This window comes from Mesoplodon bidens, assembly GCF_964165515.1.
Source record: "Mesoplodon bidens genome assembly, chromosome: 13".
NCBI lineage: Eukaryota > Metazoa > Chordata > Mammalia > Artiodactyla > Ziphiidae > Mesoplodon > Mesoplodon bidens.
This window is the reverse complement of record NC_138169.1, coordinates 82,361,292-82,388,111: the sequence shown is the minus strand read 5'-3', so window position 1 is coordinate 82,388,111 and position 26,820 is coordinate 82,361,292. Positions and strand designations below refer to the sequence as shown.

The window sequence follows — 26,820 nt, the reverse complement described above, 5'->3', positions numbered from 1 at the left end:
CCTTTCCTCTTCTACATTCCCAAATCCCACCCCTCTCTTTCTAATAAACTTTGATTTTGGAGTATTTTGGGGTTTACAGGAAAGTTGCAAAATAGTCCAGAGAGTTCCCATGTGCTCCTTACCCAGTTTCTCCTTGCTAACATCTCACATTACTGTGATATATTTGTTAAAAGAAAGAAAATGAAATTACTCTATTACTGTTAACAACGCTCCAGATTTTACTGGGGTTTCCTCACTTTCACATCAAAGTCCTCCTCCTGTTCCAGGGTCCAATCCAGGCCACCATACTGCATTTAGCCATCACGTCTCCCCAGCCTACTCTGCTCTATGGCAATTTCTGTCTCTCCTTGGTTTTCATGACCTTGACAGTCTTGAGGAGTACTAGCCACATATCCTGCAGAGTGTCCCCCATTTGGGCTTTGATGTTTTTCTCATAATTATCCTGGGATTTTTGGATTTTGGAAAGAATACACAGAGGTGAGGTGCCCTTCACATCAGGTCATATCAGGGGTATATGATATCCACACACCACTGGGAATGTTACCCCCATCCCTTGGCTAAGGTGTGTTTGCCGGGTTTCTCCACCAAAAAGTTACTCTTCTCCCTTCCTATGTTCTAGTCTTTGGACATGAGTCACCAAGTTTAGCCCACCTTCAAAAGGGCTCCCCTTCCTTTGAAAATAATTCCTTACACAACTCACCAAAATGATCAAAACAATATTTACAGAGGTTTTAGAGCATGAAAAATAAATGAGAGCTCAAGATCCCATTCTCCTGTTTCATCTTTCCATTTCCTGTTCAATTCTTATTCATTGGCACACATATTTTATAATTTTCAGCAAAGTGCAGATGGCATTAATACATTTTTTCTCTTTACATTATATCATAAACATTCCAACATGGATGCACTGACATCTTTATTTTTTATAACCCACTTAGCCTTATTATGTTGCTGGATATTTAGACTATTTCCAATATCCACTATTTTTTTTAACATCTTTAGTGGAGTATAATTGCTTTACAATGTTGTGTTAATTTCTGCTGTATAACAAAGTGAATCAGCTACACGTATACATATATCTCCACCCTCTTGCATCTCCCTCCCACCCTCCCTATCCCACCCCTCTAGGTGGTCATAAAGCACCGAGCTGATCTCCCCGTACGATGCAGCTGTTTCCCACTAGCTATCTATTTTACATTTGGTACTGTATATATGTCCATGCCACTCCCTCACTTTGTCCCAGATTCTCCTTCCCCGTGCCCATGTCCTCAAGTCCATTCTCTACGACTGCGTCTTTATTTCTGTTGTGCCTCTAGGTTCATCAGAACGATTTTTTTTTTGATTCCATATATATGTGTTAGAATACGGTATTTGTTTTCCTCCTTCTGACCTACTTCACTATGTATGACAGACTCTAGGTCCATCCACCTCACTACAAATAACTCAATTTTGTTTCTTTTTATGGCTGAGTAATATTCCATTGTATATATGTGCCACATCTTCTTTACCCGTTCATCTGTCGATGGACACTTAGGTTGTTTCCATGTCCTGGCTATTGTAAATAGAACTGCAATGAACATTGTGGTACATGACTCTTTTTGAATTACAGTTTTCTCAGGGTATATTCCCAGTAGTGGGATTGCTGGGTCGTATTTAGTTTTTTAAGGAACTTCCATACTGTTCTCCATAGTGGCTGTATCAATTTACATTCCCACCAACAGTGCAAGAGTGTTCCCTTTTCTCCACACCCTCTCCAGCATTTATTGTTTGTAGATTTTTTGATGATGGCCATTCTGACTGGTGTGAGTTTTGATTTGCATTTCTCCAATGATTAGTGATGTTGAGCATTCTTTCATGTATTTGTTGGCAATCTGTATATCTTCTTTGGAGAAATGTCTATTTAGATCTTCTGCCCATTTTCGGATTGGGTTGTTTTCTTTCTTTCTTTCTTTCTTTCTTTTTTTTTTTTTTTGCGGTATGCGGGCCTCTCACTGTTGTGGCCTCTCCCATTGCGGAGCACAGGCTCTGGACGCGCAGGCTCAGCAGCCATGGCTCACGGGCCCAGCCGCTCCGTGGCATGTGAGATCTTCCCGGACCGGGGCATGAACCCGTGTCCCCTGCATCGGCAGGTGGACTCTCAACCACTGCGCCACCAGGGAAGCCCATTGCCTCCCATTTGTAATCTGTCTCCCTGCTTACGTCTCCACCCACCCCTTCCCTGCACTCACAGGTGCTCCCTCTCTGCTGCCCTTTGCCCCCCACCCCGGGAGCATAATGGCCTGTGCCAGGCTGGCTCCTACCTCTTCTCAGTGTCCTTTGCTACAGTCTGTCTGTTCCAGGCCACTCACCTGCGGGAACCTGCCTCCTTTCCTTCCACTCAGTAAGCAATCTAATGGACGATTTCACACCAGTGTTGGCGCCTGCCAAGAGCTGAGGTTGTTATGTGCATTTTAACAAGGACAAGTAAAGAAACATTTCTAATTATAGGGTTTAAGGCATCGTAAAATAAGATATTTAGAAAGAAGGTCTTCCTGGGAGCCTATTTTGCGTCTGTGCAATCTAGTCCAGTTGCAGGGTGGAGAGGAAAACTCTGAGTATCACATGTAGACCCTTCCCAGAGATGAGGGCCAGGGCGGCTCCATAAACCCCTGCCCGGGGGTCGGGGGGGACTCCCTTCTGTGCTGTCAGCCAGCTAGGAGACTCACCTCCGATGGCTGCTCTGAGGATTAAATGTGTGAGCACATGTCATGCATTTAGTGTGGGCACATAATAAGGACTCATTCAAGGTTTATTATTTTCCTTTTAAAATATGTTAAAAATGTTTAAAGTATCTGAGACCAAATGCTTTAATGTAGTCTAGACAATTCACTAACATGACATATTCTCTAGTAGGGGATGATTAGGGTTAGTGTTAATCTCTGATTCTTTTTCTGTGAAACTCTGCCATGCAGAAACTCTACATTAAATTTCCAAATCTGGGAGGTCAATTGCTAACATTTCAGCAGAAAACAAGCCAATGCTCCTGGGCAGTATTGTCATCTATTGGTTTTATAAGACCTTAGAATTAGACCGTTTAAAATTCTTATATCCCGTGAGTCATTTCTTTTTATAGTCGGGAGAAATTGCAGAGTTGCCCAAAAGTTAAACTTTTTTAACAAACCTTGTGCTACTGACTTAAATAAAAAGCATCATTCTCATTGTACCATGACAGAGAGATTGCAGTGTTGTTCTTTCAACAATTAAAACCCATGAGGGTTAATTGGGAGATTGGGATTGACATATACACACTATTATATATAAACTAGATAACTAAGAACCTACTGTATAGCTCAGGGAATTCTACTAAGTGTTCTGTAATGGCCTCTGTGGGAAAAGACTCTAAAAAAAAATAGAGAGTGGACATATGTATATGTATAACTGATTCACTTTGCTATATACCTGAAACAACACATTGCAAGTCAAGTATACTCCAATTAAAAAAAAAAGAAAAAAAACATGAGGAAAGTTTACAGTGTGAGAAGGTATGGGTGCTCTATTTTTGTTCTGCTTGAAGCTGCTCGACACCTCAGTTCTGTGTCCCTTAGTGCCTGTCACAGGCGGAGCTGCGGGGAGGCAAAGTCATACGTGGCAATTCGGCCTTCGAGTCTGTGCTCTTCCTTCAACCCGCAGCTTCCTCCCCACACTGCCTGTGCCCTTTGAGCCCCACAAGGGCCACTGCTCTTCTTTCTGAACCTTGCTGCCTGCTTGTGATCAGGAATTTGTGTTTCTATTTCTTTTGCTTGCCTTTTTTCCCTTTAATGAATTGATTTAGTATTGAGGTATAATTGACATATAGCACTGTTAACTTCAGGTGTACAGCATAATGATTTGATATTTGTATACATTGCAAAATGGTCACCACTGTAAATCTAGTTCACATCCATCACCCTATGTATATAGATATAGAATATTAAATTTTCTTGTGCTGAGAAATTTTAAGATCTACTCTCTTAGCAATTGCTTGCTATTTTTGAGAGCTTCATCTCAGGTCACTTTAGAATACTTCCACAGTCCCATGCAGCCAACATTTTATTTTGCATTTGTAGAGAACACTTTATATTAACGAGTTTTTAGGAAAGTTCTCAACTGAGCACATACATAGTCTAGGCACAGCTGGGAGTATGCAAAGCTCCTGCTCTGATCACTTCTCATTAGCTGGTGTAAAAGCAGTGCTCCTGCAGAAAGCTTCAGGCAACTCTGGCTGTTTAATTTTTAGCCTGTTTTAAACATCAGAAGTAGAAGGTATTGTCTCAGGCTTTACCCTGGGGAGAGATCTCACTGAGCAGGGGCTATTGACTTGGCCTTCCTCAGGAGAGCAGGTGGGATGACCAGGGATGGTGAGTGGAGTGGGGGGGAGCAGTGGAGTCCTGGGGGAGCGACGGCATTTTAAAAGACCAGCAAAGAAAGAGGGACCCCTAAAGGAGACCGGGGCAGGTCAGGAGGAACAGGGGACAAGCAGGAAGGTGCAGTGTCACAGAAGCCAAGGCATTGCCAGGAGGGCAAGGATCCAGTACCGAATGTCAAGCACGTTGGTGACATCTGCAGTGCTGGATTTGGTGGAAATGGTTCACTGAAGCTCACGTAAGAATTGATTAGGCACGTTCAGAGGAGCAAGAGGTTCCCTGCAGAATTATGAACGGATGGGGAAGAAGAGAGAGCCAGCGCCTGAAGTTGGTTTGCAGGCCTGGGAGAGATCCTATTCAGTGCTGAGGCGTTTTGAGTCTTCCGTAACCCCAGGGACTGCTTGCCAGGGTGTCATCGGACATATTTCTCTGCTCTTTGTACTTCTGCAGATTGGTCATTAGATTTTGAGGCTTGATCAGAGTCAGGTTTGATGATTTGGGCAAGGCTACTACTTCCAAGGTGGTGTTGTGAAGACATGAGTGCCTTTTTTTGTGAATTTGCTGGCATTGATGATTGTTGCCCGGAAACATTAATTCGTTTAGGCATTACAAATGTGATTCTAAATACATTTCTTAATATTATCAATGGATACACATTGCATATTGTCTGCCAAGTGAAACTGCAAATTAATTTTTTATTAGAAAAATAGTGATTGATGTTTTACTATATAGAGCCAATGACCAGTGAGGACTATGAAGGAGGAAGGGTGAGCAGCTGGGATGTGACCGTGGCTGGGGCAGTGGCGTGATGCACAGGGTACCCAGGAATGTTTGTAGTAACCAGGGACTGAATGGTGCTTGGAGAAGGTGATGAAGCACTGAAATAATTTTCAAAAATGATCTATTATCTTGCCAGAAAAATCACATTCAAAGTACAGAGGATTTCATCATGTTATTCTACAACAAAATATCAAGTGAAAACAACACACAGACAAACCTATTAGAATGGCCAAAATCCAGAACACTGACAACACCCAATGCTGCTGAGAAAGGGGAGCGACAGGAATCCTCATTCATTGCTGGTGGGAATGCAAAGTGGCGCAGCCACTTTGGAAGACAGTTTGTCAGTTCCTTACACAACTAAACAGCCTCTTGCCATTCAATCCAACAATCATGCTTCTTGGCATTTGCCCAAAGGAATTGAAAACTTATATCCACATGAAAACCTGCACATGGTTGTTTATAGCAGCTTTATTCGTAAGTTCCCAAACTTGGAAGCAACTAAGATGTCCTTCAGTAGGTGAATGGTACTGTGGTACATCCAGATGATGAAATATTATTTAGTGCTAAAAAGAAACAAGCTATCAAACATGCAAACACAGGGGAATCTTAAATCTATATTACTAAGTGAAAGAAGACAATATGAAAAGGCTACGTACTATATGATTCCAACTATATGACACTCTGGAAAAGGTAAAACTATGGAGGCAATAAAAAAATCAGTGGTTGCCAGGGATTGAGCGGAGGGGAGGATGATTAGGCAGGGCCCAGAGGATTTTAGGGTAGGGAAACTCCTCTGTATGACATTGTAGTGATGGATACATGTCATGAATTTTGTGTGGTTATGATGTGTTAGTTCACCCTTGGTAAAAAATGTATCATTTTGGCGTATGATGTTGATAACGGGAGAGGCTCTGTGTGTGTGTGTGTGTGTGTGTGTGCGCATGCGTGTGTGCGAAAGGGCAGGGACGTATTAAGTAAATTTCTGTACCTTCCTCTCAGCTTTGTTGTAAAACCCGAAACTGTTCTAAAAAATAGTCTTTCAAACAAAACACAACACAGACTCTTCTATGTGTATGCTGCGAATTAATATATAACTAAATAGAAATATAAAATTAACTGGTTTTTATTATGTTTGTTTCTATTTTTACAATTAAATCCTAATCAAACTTTTCCTTCCCTATTAACAATGACATTTTGATCCCTATTTTAAGTAGATTCCCTTTCCAATTCCAAGCACCTCCAGATGCCAGGTCTTCTTGTGACGTGGGGTCTCTCTGGTTGTTGTTTTCGGGGTCATTTCATGTCACTTTACACGTGCCCAGCAGGGGGATCAGGTGGCCTGAGCATCAACAAGCATGCAAGGCGAGGCAGGTTCTGCAGACCTCAGCTGGGTCTGGATTTTCCTCTGACACCAGTCAGCTATTCTGTTCATCAGGAGAGGTTAAGTGGGGTTACTCTGTGCTTCTCAACCACCTGCCCCTGGGGCAGGGCCTGTGGCCTTCAGGTCCAGTCTTAGTCTATTGACAGGTAGCTCGGGTCCTTACACAGAGCCTGTGCTGTGAAAGCCTCCCTGTACCTGCTCCCCAAGGGACAGCTCCACCTGAGACCCCCGAGCAAGACCCACAGAGGAAAACCAAACCAAACAAAACGAAACAGGTGCGTTGGCCCTGAAGACAGACAGCAAAACTGTGGCAAGGGCAAGCCTGCCTCTTATTTTCCAGGGTCCAGCATGGCTCACAGAAAATTTTGTTTCTCCTTCTTGTTAAAATTTTGTTTTATGTTCTTTCATTTTCCCAACACAGTGTCCCGTATCTGACTTAGCCTTTTATTTATATTGTCCCACAGTTTCCTTCTCTTTTCTCATACCTTCCTTTCCCTGTATGAATTTTAATTTCTCATTCGTTTCCTTTAAGCTTTTATTTTCTTACTTTTTCCATTTCTTATGAGTGTTCTCCCTTTTCTTCTTTTTTTGCCCCGGTCTTGTCTCACCTTACTTAGAGATGAAATGTTTTCTGTGTGCTTGTTATGTGGGTGAAGTGTTAACTTTGGTAAATAGCTGTATGGTTTCAGGTTGTCAGCCGGAGGGCTGTGGTTTCTCTTTCCAACATTTTGTCACATGGAACCACTTGCTGAAGAAAGGAAGCTAGTTTTTGGTAGATATGAGACTCATAGACACAATATTGTAGTTTAACACAGATAGCACATCTTATCATATTTTAAAATAAATTTCTTTTTTTCAAGGGTGGTTTCCCTTCTCTTCTCCTCTTCTCTCCTGTCCTCTCTTCTCTACTCTTTTTTTTTCTTTTTTTTGAAGTATAGTTTACAAGCAACATTATATTAGTTTCAGGTGTACGACATAGTGGTTCAACATTTATATTCATTATGAATTGATCACTATGATAAGTCTAGTTCATCTGTCACCATACAAAATTAATACAATATTATTATTATTATTATTTTGACCGCACCACATGGCTTGCAGGGATCTTAGTTCCCAACCAGGGATTAAACCTGGACCCACAGCAGTGAAAGTGCTGCATCCTAACCCCTGGACCACCAGGGAATTCCCAGTAGAGTATTATTAACTATAGTCCCCATGCTGTACATTACATCCCCGATATTTATTTTATAACTGGAAATTTGTATTTCTTAATCCCTTTCACCTATTTCACCTAACCTCCCATTCCCTTCCCCACTGGTAACCGCCAGTTTGTTCTCTGTATCTATAAGTCTGCTTCTGTTTTGTTTGTTTCTTCATTTGTTTTATTTTTTTAGATTACTCATACAAATGAAATCATATGGTATTTATCTTTCTCTATCTGACTTATTGCACTTAGCATAATACCCCTAGGTCCATCCATGATGTTTCAAAGAGCAAGATTTCATTATCTTTTAATGGCTGAGTAATAGTCCATTGTGTATATATATACCACATCTTCTTTATCCATTCATCTGTTGACGGACACTTAGGTTGCTTCCATATCTTGGCCATTGTAAATAATGCTGCAGTGAATATAGGGGTGCATGTATCTTTTCAAATTAGTGTTTTCATTTTCTTTAGATAAATATCCAAAAGTGAAATTGCTGGATCATATTGTAGTTACATTTTTAATTTTTTGAGGAACCTCCATACTGTTTTCCACAGTGGCTGCACCAATTTATTATGTTCCCACCAATAGTGCACCAGGGTTCCCTTCTCTCCTCGTCCTCGCCAGTACTTGTTATGTCTTGTCTTTTTGATAATAGCCATTCTGACAAGTGTGAGGTGGTATCTTATTGTGGTTTTGATTTGCATTTCCCTGATGATTAGTGATGTTGAGCATCTTTTCATGTGTCTGTTGGCCATCTATGTATGCCTTCTTCAGAAAAATGTCTATTCAGGTCCTCTGCCCATTTTTTAATTGAGTTATTTGCTTTTGTGAAATTGAGTTGTGTGAGTTCTTTAAATATTTTGGATATCAACCCCTTATCAGGTATATCACTTGCAAATATCTTCTCCCACTCAGTGGTTGCCTTTTTGTTTTGTTGATGGCTCCCTTTGCTGTGCAAAAGCTTTTTAGTTTAATATGGTCCCATTGTTTATATTTGCTTTTGTTGCCCTTCTTTGCTTTTTTAATTGGAAGACAAGAAAGTGGCTCCCAGACAAGCCCTGAGCAAATCTGTGACCAGGTAGAGTCTGTGACAGAAGCTCTCACCTTCCTGCATTTCTTATCTGGAGTCTGTGTTCTTTGTGACACTGTTACTCTTCTTTTTACTTGAACAATAGGTCAGAATTCCTTGTTGGCAACTGTGAAGCTATCAAATTAAAAACGTGGTAATAACTACTAAATAGATAGACATGTTACCATTCTGGGCTATTGTAATTTTGAAAAATAATTCCTGAAGTTTATTCTCTAGATCAGGTTCTTAAACTGCTTGCTCTCAGGATCCCTTTAAACTATTAAATTTTTTTTTATTGTGGTAAGACCATTTAATATGTGATCTAAATTCTTAACAGTTTTTTTTTAGTATACAAGCAGTATTGTTACCTACATGCACTATGTTGTACAGCACGTCTTGAGAGCTTATGTATCTTGCATAACTGAAATTTAATACCCATTGATTAGCAACTCCTCATTTCTTCCTTCTCCCAGACCCTGGAAACCACTGTTCTATTCTTTGCTTCTATGACTTGACTATTTTAGATACTTCATATAAGTGAAATCATGCAGTATTTGTCCTTCCGTGATGGGCTTATTTCACTTAGCATAGAGTCCTCCAGGTTCATCCCTGTTGTCTCATATTGCACAGTTTTCTTCTCTTTAAGGCTGAATAATATCTCATTGTATGTATATTCCACATTTTCTGTATCCACTTATCCATCGATGGACATTTAGGTTGCTTCCATGTCTTGGCTGTTTGAATAGTGCTGCAATGAATATAGGAGTGCTGCTTCTGGATGAATACCCATAAGTGGTATTGCTGAATCACATGGTAGTCCTATTTTTAATTTTTAAAATTAACCTCCATACTGTTTTCCATAGAGGCTGTACCATTTTACATTCCTACCAACAATATACAAAATTTCCAATTTCTCCACATCTTCACCAACAACTAATTTCTTTCTTCCTTCCTCTCCCTCCCCTCTCTCCTTCCATTCTTTCCTTCCTTCCTTTTATATTAGTCATCCTAACAGGTGTAAGGTGATATCTCATTGTGGTTTTGGTTTGCCTTTCCCCAGTGATTAGTGACATTGAGCATCTTTTCATGTATCTGTTGACCATTTATATGTCTTATTATATAAATCAAGTATTTAGTCCATTTTTTAAATTGGGCAATTAGTTTATTTTGCTGTTGAGCTATAGGCATTCCTTATATATTTTGGAAATTAACCCTTATCAGATATAAGGTTTACAAATATTTCTCCTGCTCTTTAGGTGTTTTTTTCTCTCTGTTGATTTTATCCTTTGCAGTTCAGAAGCCTTTTAGTTTGATGTAGTCCCACTGGCCTATTTTTGCTCTATTGCCTGTGCTTTTGGTGTCATATCCAGGAGATCATTGCCAAGGCCAATGACATAATATGTTTTCTTCAGGAGTTCTGGAGTATTAGATCCTACGTTTAAGTCTTTAATCCATTTTGAGTTGATTTTTATGTATGGTATAAGTGTTTGAGTCGCCAGCCCAGCATTACCACAGAACAGTACTGTGAAATTCAGCCTCTTGATATGATCACTACCAAGAAAAGCTCCAGGAGTTTCAGTTATGTTTCTTATTATATGGTTAACAGAGTAAAACTTGAAGGAACATGTGTAAACAGTCATATCCTCTTTTCTATTTATGTTCTAGCCTCTTTCAAAAGCCTTTTTCTTACATAAAATGTGGTATAAAGATATTTACAATTAGTGAAACTATGTAAAATAACATCACCAATCATTTTTTAAAATTAATTAATTTATTTTTTAACATCTTTATTGGAGTATAATTGCTTTACAATGGTGTGTTACTTTCTGCTTTATAACAAAGTGAATCAGCTATACATATACATATATCCCCATATCTCCTCCCTCTTGCTTCTCCCTCCCACCCTCCCTATCCCACCCCTCTAGGTGGTCACAAAGCACCGAGCTGATCTCCCTGTGCTATGTGGCTACCTCCTACTAGCTATCTGTTTTACATTTGGTAGTATATATAAGTCCATGCCACTATCTCACTTCGTCCCAGCTAACCCTTCCCCCTCCCTGTGTCCTCAAGTCCATTCTCTGTGTCTGCATCTTTATTCCTGTCCTGCCCCTAGGTTCTTCAGAACGTTTTTCTTTTGGTTTGTTTTTTTGTTTTTAGATTCCATATATATGTGTTAGCATATGGTATTTGTTTTTGTCTTTCTGACTTACTTCACTCTGTATGAAAGACTCTAGGTCCATCCACCTCACTACAAATAACTCAATTTCGTTTCTTTTTATGGCTGAGTAATATTCCATTGTATATATGTGCCACATCTTCCTTATCCATTGATCTTTCGATGGACACTTAGGTTGCTTCCATGCCCTGGCTATTGTAAATAGAGCTGCAATGTACATTATGGTACATGACTCTTTTTAAATTATGGTTTTCTCAGGGTATATGTCCGGGAGTGGTACTGCTGGGTTGTAGGGTAGTTCTATTTTTAGTTTGTTAAGGAACCTCCATACTGTTCTCCATAGTGGATGTATCAATTTACATTCCCACCAACAGTGAAAGAGGGTTCCCTTTTCTCCACACACTCCACACACATTTATTGTTTGTAGATTTTTTGATGATGGCCATTCTGACTGCTGTGAGGTGATACCTCATTGTAGTTTTGATTTGCATTTCTCTAATGATTAGTGATGTTCAGCATCCTTTCATGTGTTTGTTGGCAATCTGTATATCTTCTTTGGAGAAATGGCTATTTAGGTCTTCTGCTCATTTTTGGATAGGCTTCTCTTTTTTATTGATATTGAGCTGTATGAGCTGCTTGTAAATTTTGGAGATTAATCCTTTGTCAGTTGCTTCATTTGCAAATATTTTCTCCCATTCTGAAGGTTGTCTTTTCATCTTGTTTATGTTTTCCTTTGCTGTGCGAAAGCTTTTAAGTTTCATTAGGTCCCATTTGTTTATTTTTGTTTTTATTTCCATTTCTCTAGGAGGTGGGTCAAAAGGATCTTGCTGTGATTTATGTCATAGAGTGTTCTGCCTATGTTTTCCTCTAAGACTTTTCTAGTGTCTGGCCTTACATTTAGGTCTTTAATCCATTTTGAGTTTATTTTTGTCTATGGTGTTAGGGAGTATTCTAATTTCATTCTTTTTACACGTAGCTGTCCAGTTTTTCCAGCACCACTTATTGAAGGGGCTGTTTTTCTCCATTGTATATTCTTGCCTCCTTTATCAAAATTAAGTTGGCCATACATGCTTGGTTTATCTCTGGGCTTTCTATCCTGTTCCATTGATCTATATTTCTGTTTTTGTGCCAGTACCATACTGTCTTGATTACTGTAGCTTTGTTGTATAGTGTGAAGTCCAAGAGCCTGATTCCTCCAGCTCCGTTTTTCTTTCTCCAGATTGCTTTGGCTATTCGGGGTCTTTTGTGTTTCCATACAAATTGTGAACTTTTTTCTTCCAGTTCTGTGAAAAAAGCCATTGGTAGTTTGATAGGGATTGAATTGAATCTGTAGATTGCTTAGGGTAGTATAGTCATTTTCACAATGTTGATTCTTCCAATCCAAGAACCTGGTGTATCTCTCCATCTGTTTCTATCATCTTTACTTTCTTTCATCAGTGTCTTATAGTTTTCTGCATACAGGTCTTTTGTCTCCTTAGGTAGGTTTATTCCTAGGTATTTTATTCTTCTTGTTGCAGTGGTAGATGGGAGTGTTTCCTTGATTTATCTTTCAGATTTTTCATCATTAGTGTATAGGAATGCAAGAGACTTCTGTGCCTTAATTTTGTATCCTGCTACTTTGCCAAATTCATTGATTACTTCTAATAGTTTTCTGGTAGCATCTTTAGGATTCTCTATATATAGTATCATGTCATCTGTAAACAGCAACAGCTTAACTTCTTTTCTTCCGATTTGGATTCCTTTTATTTCTTTTTCTTCTGTGATTTCCGTGGCTAGGACTTCCAAAGCTATGTTGAATAAGAGTGATGAGAGTGGGCATCCTTGTCTTGTTCCTGAACTTAGAACAATGCTTTCAGTTTTTTACCATCGAGAATGATGTTTGCTGTGTGTTTTTCGTATATGGCCTTTATTATGTTGAAATAGGTTCCCTCTATGCCCACTTTCTAGAGAGTTTTTATCATAAATGGGTGTTGTATTTTGTCAAAAGCTTTTTCTGCATCTACTGAGATGATCGTATGGTTTTTATTCTTCAGTTTGTTAATATGGTGTATCACATTGATTGATTTGCGTATATTGAAGAAAGCTTGTATCTCCGGGATAAATCACACTTGATCATGGTGTATGATCCTTTTAATGTGTTGTTGGATTCTGTATGCCACTATTTTGCTGAGGAATTTTGCACCTATATTCATCAGTGATATTGGTCTGTAATTTTCTTTTTTTGTAGTATCTTTGTCTGGTTTTGGTATCAGGGTGATGGGGGCCTCATAGAATGAGTTTGGGAGTTTTCCTTCCTCTGCAATTTTTTGGAAGAGCTTGAGAATGATGGGTGTTAACTCTTCTCTAAATGTTTGATAGAATTCACCTGTGAAGCCATCTGGTCCTGGATTTTGTTTCTTGGGCGATTTTTAATTACATTTTCAATTTCATTACTTGTGATTGGTGTGTTCGTATTTTCTCTTTCTTCCTGGTTTAGTCTTGGAGGGTTATACCTTTCTAAGAACTTGTCCATTTCTTCCAGGTTGTCCATTTTATTGCCATAGGCTTGCTTGTAGTACTCTCTTAAGATGTTTCACATTTCTGTGGTGTCTGTTGTAACTTCTCCTTTTTCATTTCTAATTTTATTGATTTGAGTCCTCTCCCTCTTTTTCTTGATGAGTCTGGCTAATGGTTTATCAACTTTTTTTATGTTCTCAAAGAACCAGCTTTTAGTTTTATTGATCTTTGCTGTTGTTTTCTTTGTTTCTATTTCATTTATTTCTGCTCTGATCTTTATGATTTCTTTCCTTCTGCTATCTTTGGGTTTTGTTTGTTCTTCTTTCTCTAGTTCCTTTAGATGTAACCTTAGATTGTTTATTTGAGATTTTTCTTTTTTCTTGAGGTAGGCTTGTATAGCCATAAACTTCCCTCTTAGAACTGCTTTTGCTGCATCCCAAAAGTTTTGGATCATTGTGTTTTCATTGTCATTTGTCTCTAGGTGTTTTTTGACTTTGTCTTTGATTTCTTCAGTGATCTCTTGGTTATTTAGTAACGTATTGTTTGGCCTTCATGTGTTTGTGTTTTTTATGTTTTTTTCCCCTGTAATTGATTTCTAATCTCATAGCGTTGTGGTTAGAAAAGATGCTTGATATGATTTCAATTTTCTTAAATTTACTGAGGCTTGATTTGTGACCCAAGATGTGATCTATCCTATAAAATGTTCCGTGCGCACTTGAGAAGAAAGTGTAATCTGCTGTTTTTGGATCGAATGTCCTATAAATATCAATGAAATCTATCTGGTCTGTTGTGTCATTTAAAGCTTGTGTTTCCTTATTAATTTTCTGTTTGGATGATCTCTCCATAGGTGTAAGTGAATTGTTAAAGTCCCCCACTATTAGTGTGTTACTGTCAATTTCCTCTTGTATAGCTGTTAGCAGTTGCCTTATGTATTGAGGTGCTCCTATGTTGGGTGCATGTATATTTATAATTGTTATATCTTCTTCTTGGATTGATCCCTTGATCACTATGTAGCGTGCTTCCTTGTCTCTTGTAACATTCTTTATTTTAAAGTCTGTTTTATCTGATATGAGTATTGCTAGTCCAGCTTTCTTTCTTTTTTTTTTTTTTTTGCGGAACGCAGGCCTCTCACTGTTGTGGCCTCTCCCGTTGCAGAGCACAGGCTCTGGACGCACAGGCTCAGCGGCCATGGCTCACAGGCCTACCCGCCCCACGGCATGTGGGATCTTCCCAGACTGGGGCATGAACCTGTGTCCCCTGCATTGGCAGGCGGGCTCTCAACCACTGCGCCATCAGGGAAGCCCTCCAGCTTTCTTTTGATTTCCATTTGTGTGGAATATCATCTTCCATCCCCTCACTTTCAGTCTTTATGTGTCCCTAGGTCTGAAGTGGGTCTCTTGTAGACAGCATATATATGGATCTTTTTTTATATCCATTCAGCCAGTCTATGTCTTTTGGTTGGAGCATTTAATCCATTTACATTTAAGGTAATTATCGATATGTATATTCCTATTATCATTTTCTTAGTGGTTTTGGGTTTGTTCTTGTAGGTCTTTTCCTTCTCTTGTATTTCCTGCCTAGAGAAGTTCCTTTAATATTTGTTGTAAAGCTGGTTTGGTGATGCTGAATTCTCTTAGCTTTTGCTTGTCTGTAAAGGTTTTAATTTCTCTGTCATATCTGAATGAGATCCTTGCTGGGTAGAGTAATCTTGGTTGTAGGATTTTCCCCTTCATCACTTTAAATATGTCCTGCCACTCCCTTCTGGCCTGTAGAGTTTCTGCTGAAAGATCAGCTGTTAACCTTATGGGGATTTCCTTGTATGTTATTTGTTGTTTTTCCCTTGCTGCTTTTAATAATTTTTCTTTATATTTAATTTTTGACAGTTTGATTAATATGTGTCTTGCGTGTTTCTCCTTGCATTTATCCTGTATGGGACTCCCTGTGCTTCCTGGACTTGATTAACTATTTCCTTTCCCATATTAGGGAAGCTTTCAACTATAATCTCTTCAAATATTTTCTCAGTCCCTTTCTTTTTCTCTTCTTCTTCTGGGTCCCCTTTAAATCAAATGTTGGTGCGTTTAATATTGTCCCAGAGGTCTCTGAGACTGTCTTCAATTCTTTTCATTCTTTTTTCTTTATTCTGCTCTGCAGTAGTTATTTTCACTATTTTATCTTCCAGGTCACTTATCTGTTCTTCTCTGTCAGTTATTCTGCTACTGATCCCTTCCAGAGAGTTTTTAATTTCATTTATTGTGCTGTTCATCACTGTTTGTTTGCTCTTTGGTTCTTCTAGGTCCTTGTTAAAACCTTTCTTGTATTTTCTCCATTCTATTTCCAAGATTTTGGATCATCTTTACTATCATTACTCAGAATTCTTTTTCAGGTAGACTGCCTATTTTCTCTTCATTTGTTTGGTGTGGTGGGTTTTTACCTTGCTCCTTCATCTGCTGTGTGTTTCTCAGTCTTCTCATTTTGCTTAAGTTACTGTGTTTGGGGTCTCCTTTTCGTAGGCTGGAGGTTCGTAGTTCCCGTTGTTTTTGGTGTCTGCCCCCAGTGGCTAAGGTTGGTTCAGTGGGTTGTGTAGGCTTCCTGGTGGAGGGGACTAGTGCCTATTTTCTGGTGGATGAGGCTGGATCTTGTCTTTCTGGTGGGCAGGACCATGTCTGGTGGTGTGTTTTGGAGTGTCTGTGACCTTGTTATGATATCAGGCAGCCTCTCTGATAATGGGTGGGATTGTGTTCCTGTCTTGCTGGTTGTTTGGTTAGGGTGTCCAGCACTGTAGGTTGCTGGTTGTTGAGTAGAGCTGGGTCTTATCATTGAGACGGAGATCTCTGGGAGAGCTTTCGCTGTTTGATGTTATGTGGAGCCAGGAGGTCTCTGGTGGACCAATGTCCTGAACTTGGCTCTCCCACCTCAGAGGCACAGGCCTGACACCTGGGCAGAGCACCAAGACCCTGTCAGCCACCAGTCTCAGAGAAAAGGGAGAAAAGAAAGAAAGAAAGAAAGAAAGAAAGAAAGAAAGAAAGGAAGGAAGGAAGGAAGAGAGAGAGAGAGAGAAAGAAAGGAAGGAAAGAAGGAAGGAAGGGAGAAAGGAAGGGAGGAAGGAAGAAAGAAAAAAATAAAATAAAATGAAGTTATTAAAATAAAAAATAATTATTAAAAAGTAATTAATAAAAGAAAGTAAAAAGAGAGCAACGAAACAAAAAAACAAATCTACCAATGATAACAAGCGCTAAAAACTATACTAAACAAACAAACAAACAAAAAATGGACAGACAGAATCCTAGGACAAATGGTAAAAACAAAGCTATACCAACAAAGGCACAAAGAAGCATACATATACCACTCACAAAAACAGAAGGAAAAAAATATATCTATATATTTTAAAAAAAGGAGGAAGAGAGCAACCAAATCAACAAACAAATCTACCAATTATAATAGGCTCTAAATACTAAGCTAAGATAAACATAAAACCAGAAACAAGTTAGATGCAGAAAGCAAACCCTAAGTCTACATTTGCTCTCAAAGTCCACCGCCTCAATTTTGGGATGATTTGTTATCTATTCAGGTGCTCCATAGATGCAGGGTACATCAAGTTGATTGTGGAGATTTAATCTGCTGCTCCTGAGGCTGCTGGGAGATATTTCCCTTTCTCTTCTTTGTTCACACAGCTCCCGGGGTTCAGCTTTGGATTTGGCCCCGCCTCTGCGTGTAGGTCACCTGAGGGCATCTGTTCTTTGCTCAGACAGGACGGGGTTAAAATAGCAGCTGATTAGGGGGCTCTGGCACACTCAGGCCAGAGGGAGGGAGGGGCTCGCTCGTTGCGTGTTCTCCTGGGGAAGTTGTTCCTGGATCACGGGACCCTGGTGGCAGTAGGCTGCACAGGCTCCCGGGAGGGGAGATGTAGATAGTGACCTGGGCTGGCACAGAGGCCTCTTGGTGGTGGCAGCAGCAGCCTTAGCGTCTCATGCCCGTTTCTGGGGTCCGCACTGATAGCCGTGGCTTGCGCCCGTCTCTGGAGCTCGTTTAGGCAGTGCTCTGAATCCCGTCTCCTCGCGCACGCCAAAATAATGGTCTCCTACCTCTTAGGCAAGTCCAGACCTTTTCCCGGACTCCCTCCCGGCCAGCCGTGGCGCACTAACCACTTCAGGCTGTGTTCACACCGCCAACCCCAGTCCTCTCCCTGCGCTCCGAACTCAGAAGCCCAAGCCTCAGCTCCCAGCCCCCGCCCACCCCGGTGGGTGAGCAGACAAGCCTCTCGGGGTGGTGAGTGCTGGTCGGCACGGATCTTCTGTGCGGGAATCTCTCCGCTTTGCCCTCCGCACCCCTGTGGCTGCGCTCTCCTCCGCTACTCCGAAGCTTTCCCCCTCCGCCACCCGCAGTCTCCGCCCGCGAAGGGGCTTCTAGTGTGTGGAAACCTTTCCTCCTTCACGGCTCCCTCTCACTGGTGCAGGTCCCGTCCCTATCCTTTTGTCTCTGTTTATTCTTTTTTCTTTTGCCCTACCCAGGTACTTTGGGAGTCTCTTGCCTTTTGGGGGGTCTGAGGTCTTCTGCCAGCGTCCAGTAGGTGTTCTGTAGGAGTTGTTCCACGTGCAGATGTATTTGTGATGTATTTGTGGGGAGGAAGGTGATCTCCGCGTCTTACTCTTTCTCCATCTTGAAGGTCTCCTCTCCATCACCAATCAGCGCCCAGAACTTTCTGGGTGCTTCCGCCTTAGCATCCAAGAGTTCAAGGACCAAAGTATAATCATTTGCTTCTTCTTTTCAGACGGTTTTGAGACAGCTGTGCCATCAAATAGCCAGACAGTCTCAGAACCTGGAAAAAATGTCACACTCACCTGCCAGCCTCAAATGAAATGGCTGTTAGAAGAAGTTACATGGGAAAAGATCCAGCCCCATCAGATTGACCTCTTAACTAACTGCAACTTGTCCCAAGCAAGAAGTTACACTTCAAAGTACCCAAGACAGATACTGAGCAACTGCATCCAGGGAATGAGGAGGGCCTTCATCACCATGCCCCACATTATGGCCTCTGACTCAGGACTCTACCGCTGTGGCTTCAAAGCCAGCACAGGAGAAACTGAAACCTTCGTGATGAGACTGATCGTAACCGATGGTGAGTAGGTGACAGATGCCTTAATGTGTCAAAAATGGAAAAAGCCAGCCACTGTGGATTGGTTTCTTTTGTCTTTTTCATGACTTTATTATTCAAAATATCTTTAATGATTGAATTTGGTAAGTTGTCAGTTATCGCATGTTAGTGTTTATCTTGCTAATCCATCAATCACAGATTTAACAGATTTAATGTTTGCCATTTTTTTGATCTGCCACTTTCCTAAAATTAAAAAAAAAGATTCAGTCAGTCTGAAAAATACATGGTATCAACAGCCTATAAGTTTCAGCTGTATAATTTCTTTTTTTTTCAGCTGTATAATTTTTAATTTTCCAATTACTTTAAAACTTTTTGATGGTGGTAACTAGGTTTTATAATCCTCGTGTATCCTCAGCAATAATAAGGTGTTAGATTGGTATTTGCTGAGTCAGTGTTGAGTAAAGTGTAATAAATGTTTAATAATGTGGTTGCTACTTTGCCAGATCAGAGCTTTGGTTCCCTCAGTTTTTTTCAGAGCTGGGAGCAGGAATAGACTGGCCTTGAAGCTTTGAAACTGACCTTCAGGGCCTCTCACCTGAGCTGGCTCCTTCCAAGGCCTGGTACTTATTTTGTATTAGTTATTTGTCTCCTGTGTCATGATGAAGCCCTAAATTGTGTAAGCTTCAGGCTCCACAAAACCTGTGTGAGTGTAAGGAAAAGCGGTATTTCACCGACTGATGGGCAGATACAGAGAGGCCTGTGTAGACCTGCATTCCAGTTGAGTGGGAGGAAGTCTGCGTCAGACTGCCAGCTCTGCTTCCAGGCAAGTTTTCTCACTGCAGAGGGACCTGTCAGAGAAAATAATTTCTATTTACTGATGACAGAAATTTCATTTCACTTTATTCTCACCCTCTTCTTCCCTCCCTCTTCCTTCCTCCCATCCTCCCATGCATCTGCCCATCCATCCGTCTTTCTTTCTGCCTTTCTTCCATATGCTTCTAGCCAACTCATGTGCCTTGGCCTGTGTGTAGACTTTTAGAGCCAAGGCTTCCTAGGATGTGGCTGCCCGTTCATAGACTCTGCTTATAGTGCAGGCTGAGATTCCCTCCTGCATCAGGAAGGAAGAAGAGGAGGTTTTGTATGTAGAGCAGCCTCCACTGCTGCCACTGTAGCAGCTGTGTGTGCTAAGGAGGCCCTTTGCCAGAGGTCAGCAGCTTTTGTACACAGTCACCTTGCACAGCATCAAAGCTTTCTCTACTCCTCTTAATGACAGAGGGAGCTTAGAACTTGATGAAAAAGAGGGTTGATGGAATATTTGGGGGAGAAATATTGAGGTTCTTCATGTTGACTCCATTCCTTCAGAGACATTGAGAAAATATTTCTCACCTTAAAAAAAATACTCTTGCATTATAGAAGTGTTCTTAAAACCTGGACAGAAAAAAAGAAAGAATAAAGGTAGTCGCTAATCTTTTCTCAGAGACCAAGGCAAGAAAAAGTTCTATTCAGAAAATGTCATAAAGAACCATTTTCAAACACTTCTGAAATAAAATGTTGTCCATTATATGTTGAAAAACTTATTAAAAACACCTTAAATCATAGAGAAAATGGATTCTTGGAGGTATAATTATTTAACTCTTACTAATTAATAAAAATGTCTTTCAGTTACCCAAACATGGCTAAGTTCCTTGCACAAAGCTGTTTCTTTTCTTTGTACATAAGCTATAAACAGTGTCGAAAATGAAGGTGACAGTGTAATGGTCAGCATTGTTAGTGTTGAAGTGTTTTGAATTCTTGAAAAATGGCTTTTTGACATTCAACTGACAGGTTGAAAGAATATCAACTCGGCCCATTAGTAAAAAGTTATATTTGATAGAAGATGATACCTGTTTACTGTATGTTTTGGTTTAATTCCTTTTTGTTGTTGTTGTTGTCTTGTTTTGTTTTTTGTTTTTTTGCGGTACGCGGGCCTCTCACTGCTATGGCCTCTCCCGTCGCGGAGCACAGGCTCCGGACGCGCAGGATCAGCGGCCACGGCTCACAGGCCCAGCCGCTCCGCGGCATGTGGGATCTTCCTGGACCGGGGCACGAACCCGCGTCTCCTGCATCGGCAGGCAGACTCTCAACCACTGCGCCACCAGGGAAGCCCTAATTGCTTTTAAAAATAATTATAAGTAAAGATTGAAGATAAAAAATCAGATGGAAAGCAAAAATATGCACACACGCGCACACACACACACACACACACACGTTCTTCCCCTGATTTTGCCTGCCTGTGTTCATCTTCAGACAAGTACCAGGTACTGAGAGGCCACTGAAAAGATGATACGATGTCAACCAATACATCGTATATCCAGGCCTTGACTTACTTTGAACAGAGGGAGAAAGTGGCAGAAGCATGAGTTGAACCCAAATTGACTTTCTTTGCTGAATGAAAAGAAATACTTGACTCCCCCTGTTTGCACTCAAGACCTGGGAAGTAGTGTAAAATGCTTCCAGACTGAGTTTTCTGAATTTGAAGCTTGTCTAGACCACAGGGGAAAAATGCATGCATACTGACAGTGACCAAAATTACTTTTGGCCCTTAATATCCTCTGGATTTTCATTAGTTATGAGAAAAGTATTTTAAGTTCTACCAAAATAATTTGTGAAGTCTTTTAATATTAATTTAATGATGTGCAAACTACAATTGTTTCAACTGAGCTTATTAATTATAAAAATAATGAGGATCAGAGAAATGAAATCAGACCCTCAGAAAGTTTCTGGAAAAGACTAGTTTTTAACTATATTAAGAAGTATAGTTACTCATGTCTTTCTCCAATCATCTTCCACCAACGAGGCCACTCATCTGAACCATCAAGTTTCACATAAAGCTTTGATGATCAGAGCAGAACAAAGAGACAAAACAGAGTCCGGGGATGTACACAGTATGCATGGGGTGGGGTGGGGGAGTTGTGCGTGGGTGATTACACTCAAATGACTAGGTTGGTACAGAGGTTCTGAGTTATGGGTTAATATAGAAGGAGGTAGGCTCAATTAAGTGATAACTTGGTGAAATACTAGATCTCATGTAAGAGCAATGAAAGCCACTATCAATTCTTGATCAAAGATGGCACAAAGTAGTATTTAAGGAAGTGTAAGTCAAATCGTAGAAAAAGAGAAATTTGAGGCAGAGGAAATTAGCTAAGAGTCAGTTGCAATAATCAGTACATGAATGACTGAGCTCTCAAACTAGGCTACCACTGTCACATACTGGGTCTTTGGGACACAAAAAATGAGCCCACTTCAGGTAGACAAATTACAAATGGCAGATAAATTAGAAAAAAGGTGCCCCTTCCTCCACACTGATGAAGACCCAAGCTGATGCACAGGCTTGGTGATGGGCCACAGGTCCCCTACCCACTTGGCGGGGCACACAGATGGCCTGGAGAAGGGGTAGGTGTTGTTGGTCAGATTGGAACGTCAGCTTGTGCTTGTCACCAGTGCCACGTTCCTACTTTCTCCTATTCCCAACCAATTTACTAATTTTCACCGCAGTTACCTCCTTTCCTTTAGGGTTTCAGTCTGATCTTACCATCTTCACGATCTTTTCACATTAGCTCAAACTGCTTCCCTGACATTGAACCATCAAGCATCTTGAATTTCTCAAACTTTTATAACTAGGAAACTGATACCCTTGAGTCATTTAATAACTGTGTCTATTTGCAGTGGTCCCGACTCTTATATTAGAAATTACTTGAGATTAAGGATTATGACATCTCTGCTTAGAGCTGTCAATGTATCTTTCCAGAACGTGCTTAATAAGTGTTCTTGACCGATTCTGTGAATGTTAATATTTCTGTATGTTCTAGTAGGGACTGTGTCCATTTTATTTCCCAGTTTTCTAGCTGGATTATTTCTAGATTTTCTTCATCAACACAACATTTGAGGTTTAGTGATTGCTGATCAAAGAAACCTGAACTCTCAGAAGATCCACTGCAATGTTTGGGGAGAAAATTTTCATGAACTTTGTTCACATATATATCTTTCAAAAAGGTGATTTCCTTTTTTTAGTTCTCTTGTTTTGCATATTCTATATAAATGGTGTATAATGGCTAGTCAATAGACATGGAGGATGGAAATTATAAATGGAGATTGAAGAAGTTTTCACTAGGAAGTCATGGGGCCACAGCCAAGAGAATCTTCCCATATCTTTCTTCCGTGAGGTATGGGGTCGACCAAGGGGTAGCGTAGAGGAATAGATGCTATAGGTTCTAAATCTTGCCTGTGATGGCTTGGTGGAGATTACTGTCTCTGGACTCTGTGCTCCTGAGTGAGACCATGAGAATATTACAGAGGAGAAATAAACTTCATTTCTTTCTTTGGCCTTAGTTTCCTCTAAAATTCACTCACTTTTCTCCCAGGTGATTTGGATTCCTAAACAGTTTGAAGTTGTAGACAAAATGTATCTTTTTAGGGATTTATTAATCCAGTACCTTCTGTCCCACTCCTCTGAATTTATAATAGATGCAACTATTGTAGGCATGGCAGTTTTCTGAGCTGGTATGCGCTGGGCTGCCAGATACGTCCATTTCCGTGACCTGGTGTGATGAACCTCAGCCTTTTATCATCTCTTCCTACATAGAAAATAATGTCCATGACAGTTAATTTATATGATAGAACCATAGGGCCAGAATCCCAGAGCACTGGTGTCATTGCCTGGAGGCTCAAATAGCCTCTACCAATACAGATCAAGTACAATTTTTAGCCCAATTTAGTTATGTTATTAAAATTCTGGATGATAACTGGGTATCCAGATGAAACATACTGTTTCCAGCATCACAAGTGAGTTGATTACTCAATCAGGGCCTATTATGTCGTTGTAGCTTTACAGTTGCCTCTGCCCACATCAGTTCTTTTATGAGACATCTAATTAAAAAAAAAAAAAAGCAACCAGTCAGTCATTCAGTTTGTTTTGTGAGCCCACATGTTGATTTATTCATCTTTCCTAAGGCACACAATCCTGGAATGTTTGCCTGCAGTCATTGTTTATACGTACCATATTTGTGTAGATAAACAAGGTATTGGATTGACAAGTTATTAACAGAGAGAAGGAAATGTTGAAAATCTAATGTTAAGTGGATTTGATGGTGCTCTTACATAAGGAACATTGATGAATGTGTATTGTTATCACTACCGTAAACAAAGTAAGTTGGTGGTATTAGAAAGCAGCTAATCCTAGGAACTGCTTTTCTTTAAGTGGATCCTTATCCTCAGCCTGAATTTCAAGTAATTTTCATGACACTTTCCTCTCCGTAGGAACTTAGAGTACAGGTAGGAATTCAAATTCAGAAAAATGTACTGATTTTCTTCCCACTTAAAATCCATGACCACACTTGTGTGAGAGACCTGCCTAATGACTCCCAAGGCAAAACAGCCATTTGGACTCCTTTGTCGTGTGTGTGCTTTTTTTATTTTAAAGCATCTGGGAATTGTTAACAGCTTGTAATTGTCTCTTAGAGCCTTATTAGAAACTGAACGTAGATGACTGTGTGAAGTTTTCCCCAAAGGCAAGTAGAAAATTACTTAAAATTTTAAAAAAAATTAGTTCTTCATATAAGATTAATGGCATTTCATTCTTAATAGCAATTCTAGTTTTAAGTATTGCAATTCAATTAGTCAGACAACTACTTCCAACTTCAACTGAGATATTTCAAACATGTACTGACCTGACCCTGGACAAATATTCAAAGGTGACCTAGTAGGTTTGCAGAGGGCTATGTTATTTAAAAGAACAAGAAATGAAGAATAAACACAGATCTGTCATTTGTAGAGATACATCTTTGAACCCCCATTTTTATCTTAAAGTTATTTACACTGAAACGATTCAGGGGTTTTTAAGAGTTATTTATTTTACAGAGGAGTATGCTTGGATAATTTAATAAAAGAAATATTTTGTAACTCTCATTGGTCACTCTAAACTTCATTTCCAGAGTTAATTTGATGCATTTCACTTTGCCTAAAACTCAAAAATAACTATGATGTTCATAATCTTTTAAGTATAAGAGTAGTGTTTTATTTAATTAACCCACAGGAAGAGATTCTTCCTTTCACGGATGTAAGGTTGAACTGTTTAAAGCTCTCCACTGCACTGGTGGAGGAGTGAGAAACTAGTCACCTTTAGCTAAGGTGACTAGTGAGTGAAATGAAAAATCCTTATCAACACAGTGATGGACACGGGCAAGTAAAGAGTAAATATTGAGATGAGAAACTACGTTAACAAAGGATGGGATATTTTCTGTGGCTTCAAATCAAAGAAGCTCAAGGGCATGATGGATGTGCAAATGACCCCCAAACTGGGGCCACATAAGAGGTGAGTTTACAAATATAAAAAAATACAGGCTGGCAAAGTATAACCATTATTCTGATTTTTTCATGTTTTATATAGAGCACTGAGATAAATTCTTCACTCTTTTAATTTGTATGTGTATATACAGAAATGTTGTGAATTAAGATAACTGTGAATATTGTTAGGTGAAACAATCTGCCATATGGTAAACATTCAATAAATACATGTGCTTGTGTGGGCAACTTTACACTCACAAGAAACACACAAACCCCAAATACTTTAATCAGAACAGGTTGTTTTGCTTTTATGCTGGCTACTGTCTTCTCTTCCTGGTCTAATAAGTAAAGATATCAGCTTTGAAATCCAATCATGCAATTCCTTTTTTTTAATCACTGGCTATTTTAAAAATGGAGAGATCAGATGGATAATTAAACTCTAGAGCATAAAGCTGCAGATTTTGCAATTATTACCAGAGCACTTATTCCTTTAGCCAGGCATTAGCTTTCACATGTTTTGTAGAGCATTTAGTAAACAGTTTTTTAATTAAAATGTCTTAAGTTGGATAGAATATGTGGAGGTACATACTCAGCCCAAAGCTTGCTGTCTGTTTCATATTCTGAAAATATCTGGATGACATTTATAGCACATTTATATATAGGCCTTTATAAATGCCATATAGTTTGAAGTCTAAAGTTTTCTAAGGACCCAAGGGAAAAGTTATAAATAGCAGTTATAAGAACTAAATGTCACAGGGCTTTGTCTTGGCCACTATATGACAAACTCACACATTATGCTTATGTTTGTGCCAGTCACTCTAAGAATCTACTGGCAATTACTCATTTAGTTGTCACTACAGCTCTATTATTATCTACATTTTATGGATGAGGAAAGTGAGGCATGGAGAGGTTAAGTGAGGCATGAAGCCTTATCCAAGACTTCACGGCTAGTAGGGAGAGGGGCTGGGATTCAAAGCCATGCAGACGGGCTTCAGGGTTCTTTTTTCTTAACTGTGGCACTATCTTGCTTCTCCAAGTGGAAGGAAAAAATCATTACTGCCATCAAGAGCAGCATCACAAGGGAAGCTGGCTACTGTGGAGTTCCACAGCCTTGTGTCCATTCTTTTAGGAGGTTCGTAGGTGCAATGGGTTACCTACCGGACCAGCACATAGAGTATCTGTAGGCAAAGGAGCGGGAGTTTGATCGCCCGCTAGTTTCTTCCAGCTCCACCTGCTCAGGTTGCCCTAGGTGCTGTGTCTGTGGGTTCCCCGCTGACTCGTCCCCTTTTCTGGGGTTTGCAGGTATCCTGAAGTCACGTGAGGGAGGGTGTTCACACAGTCACATGAGGGACAAGCAAAACCAGGTAGTAGGTGTTAGGGTCTGGAGGGGAGTGCGGGTTGCTGATGAAGGCACGTCCACACCAGGAACAGGCTAGGGCAGCTTTAGGAGTAGCCTCCAGGCAAAGGCGAATTAAGGGCCTTGCTGGAGAGAACTGGTGAGAGCTCAGCTCTCACGTGACTCATTGGCTTTGCGAACACCTGCCCCCAAGGTCTTCACCAGACCCGCCCAGCAGAACCTCCCTGTGGGCAAGCTTGCTCCCTTGAGCGACTGCCCTGGAACCAGCTCAGAGTTCCCGAACACGGCCTCCTTCCGCCTTAAGTCCCTCCTCTTTCCTCTTGAATCCTGCTCTCTCTCCAGTTCTCGAGGTTGACTAATGACCATTGGGCCCAGAGCTGCAGTTATTAGCCATCAGAGTAAGGACAGCAAGGACTTAGCCTTCACAATCTCCCACGAAAAAACAGAAGTTTATTTTCTATATTAAATATTCTGAAGAGTTATATTCTCTCACATGTATGGACCTTTATCTTGAACAGCTAAATAAATAAATAATTTAAATGGTATGTTATGC

The 26,820-nt window shown here is 40.2% G+C and overlaps 1 protein-coding gene across 1 annotated transcript in view; it reads left to right on the top strand.

Moving 5' to 3' along the window:
- The window catches only part of CD226 (CD226 molecule), a 77,016-nt gene that overhangs the window by 33,029 nt on the left and 17,167 nt on the right, over positions 1-26,820 (top strand). Inside the window, exon 3 of the mRNA XM_081252872.1 lies at positions 18,266-18,613. Coding sequence (XP_081108998.1) covers positions 18,266-18,613 — 348 coding nt within the window. The remainder of the gene's footprint in view (positions 1-18,265; positions 18,614-26,820) is intronic.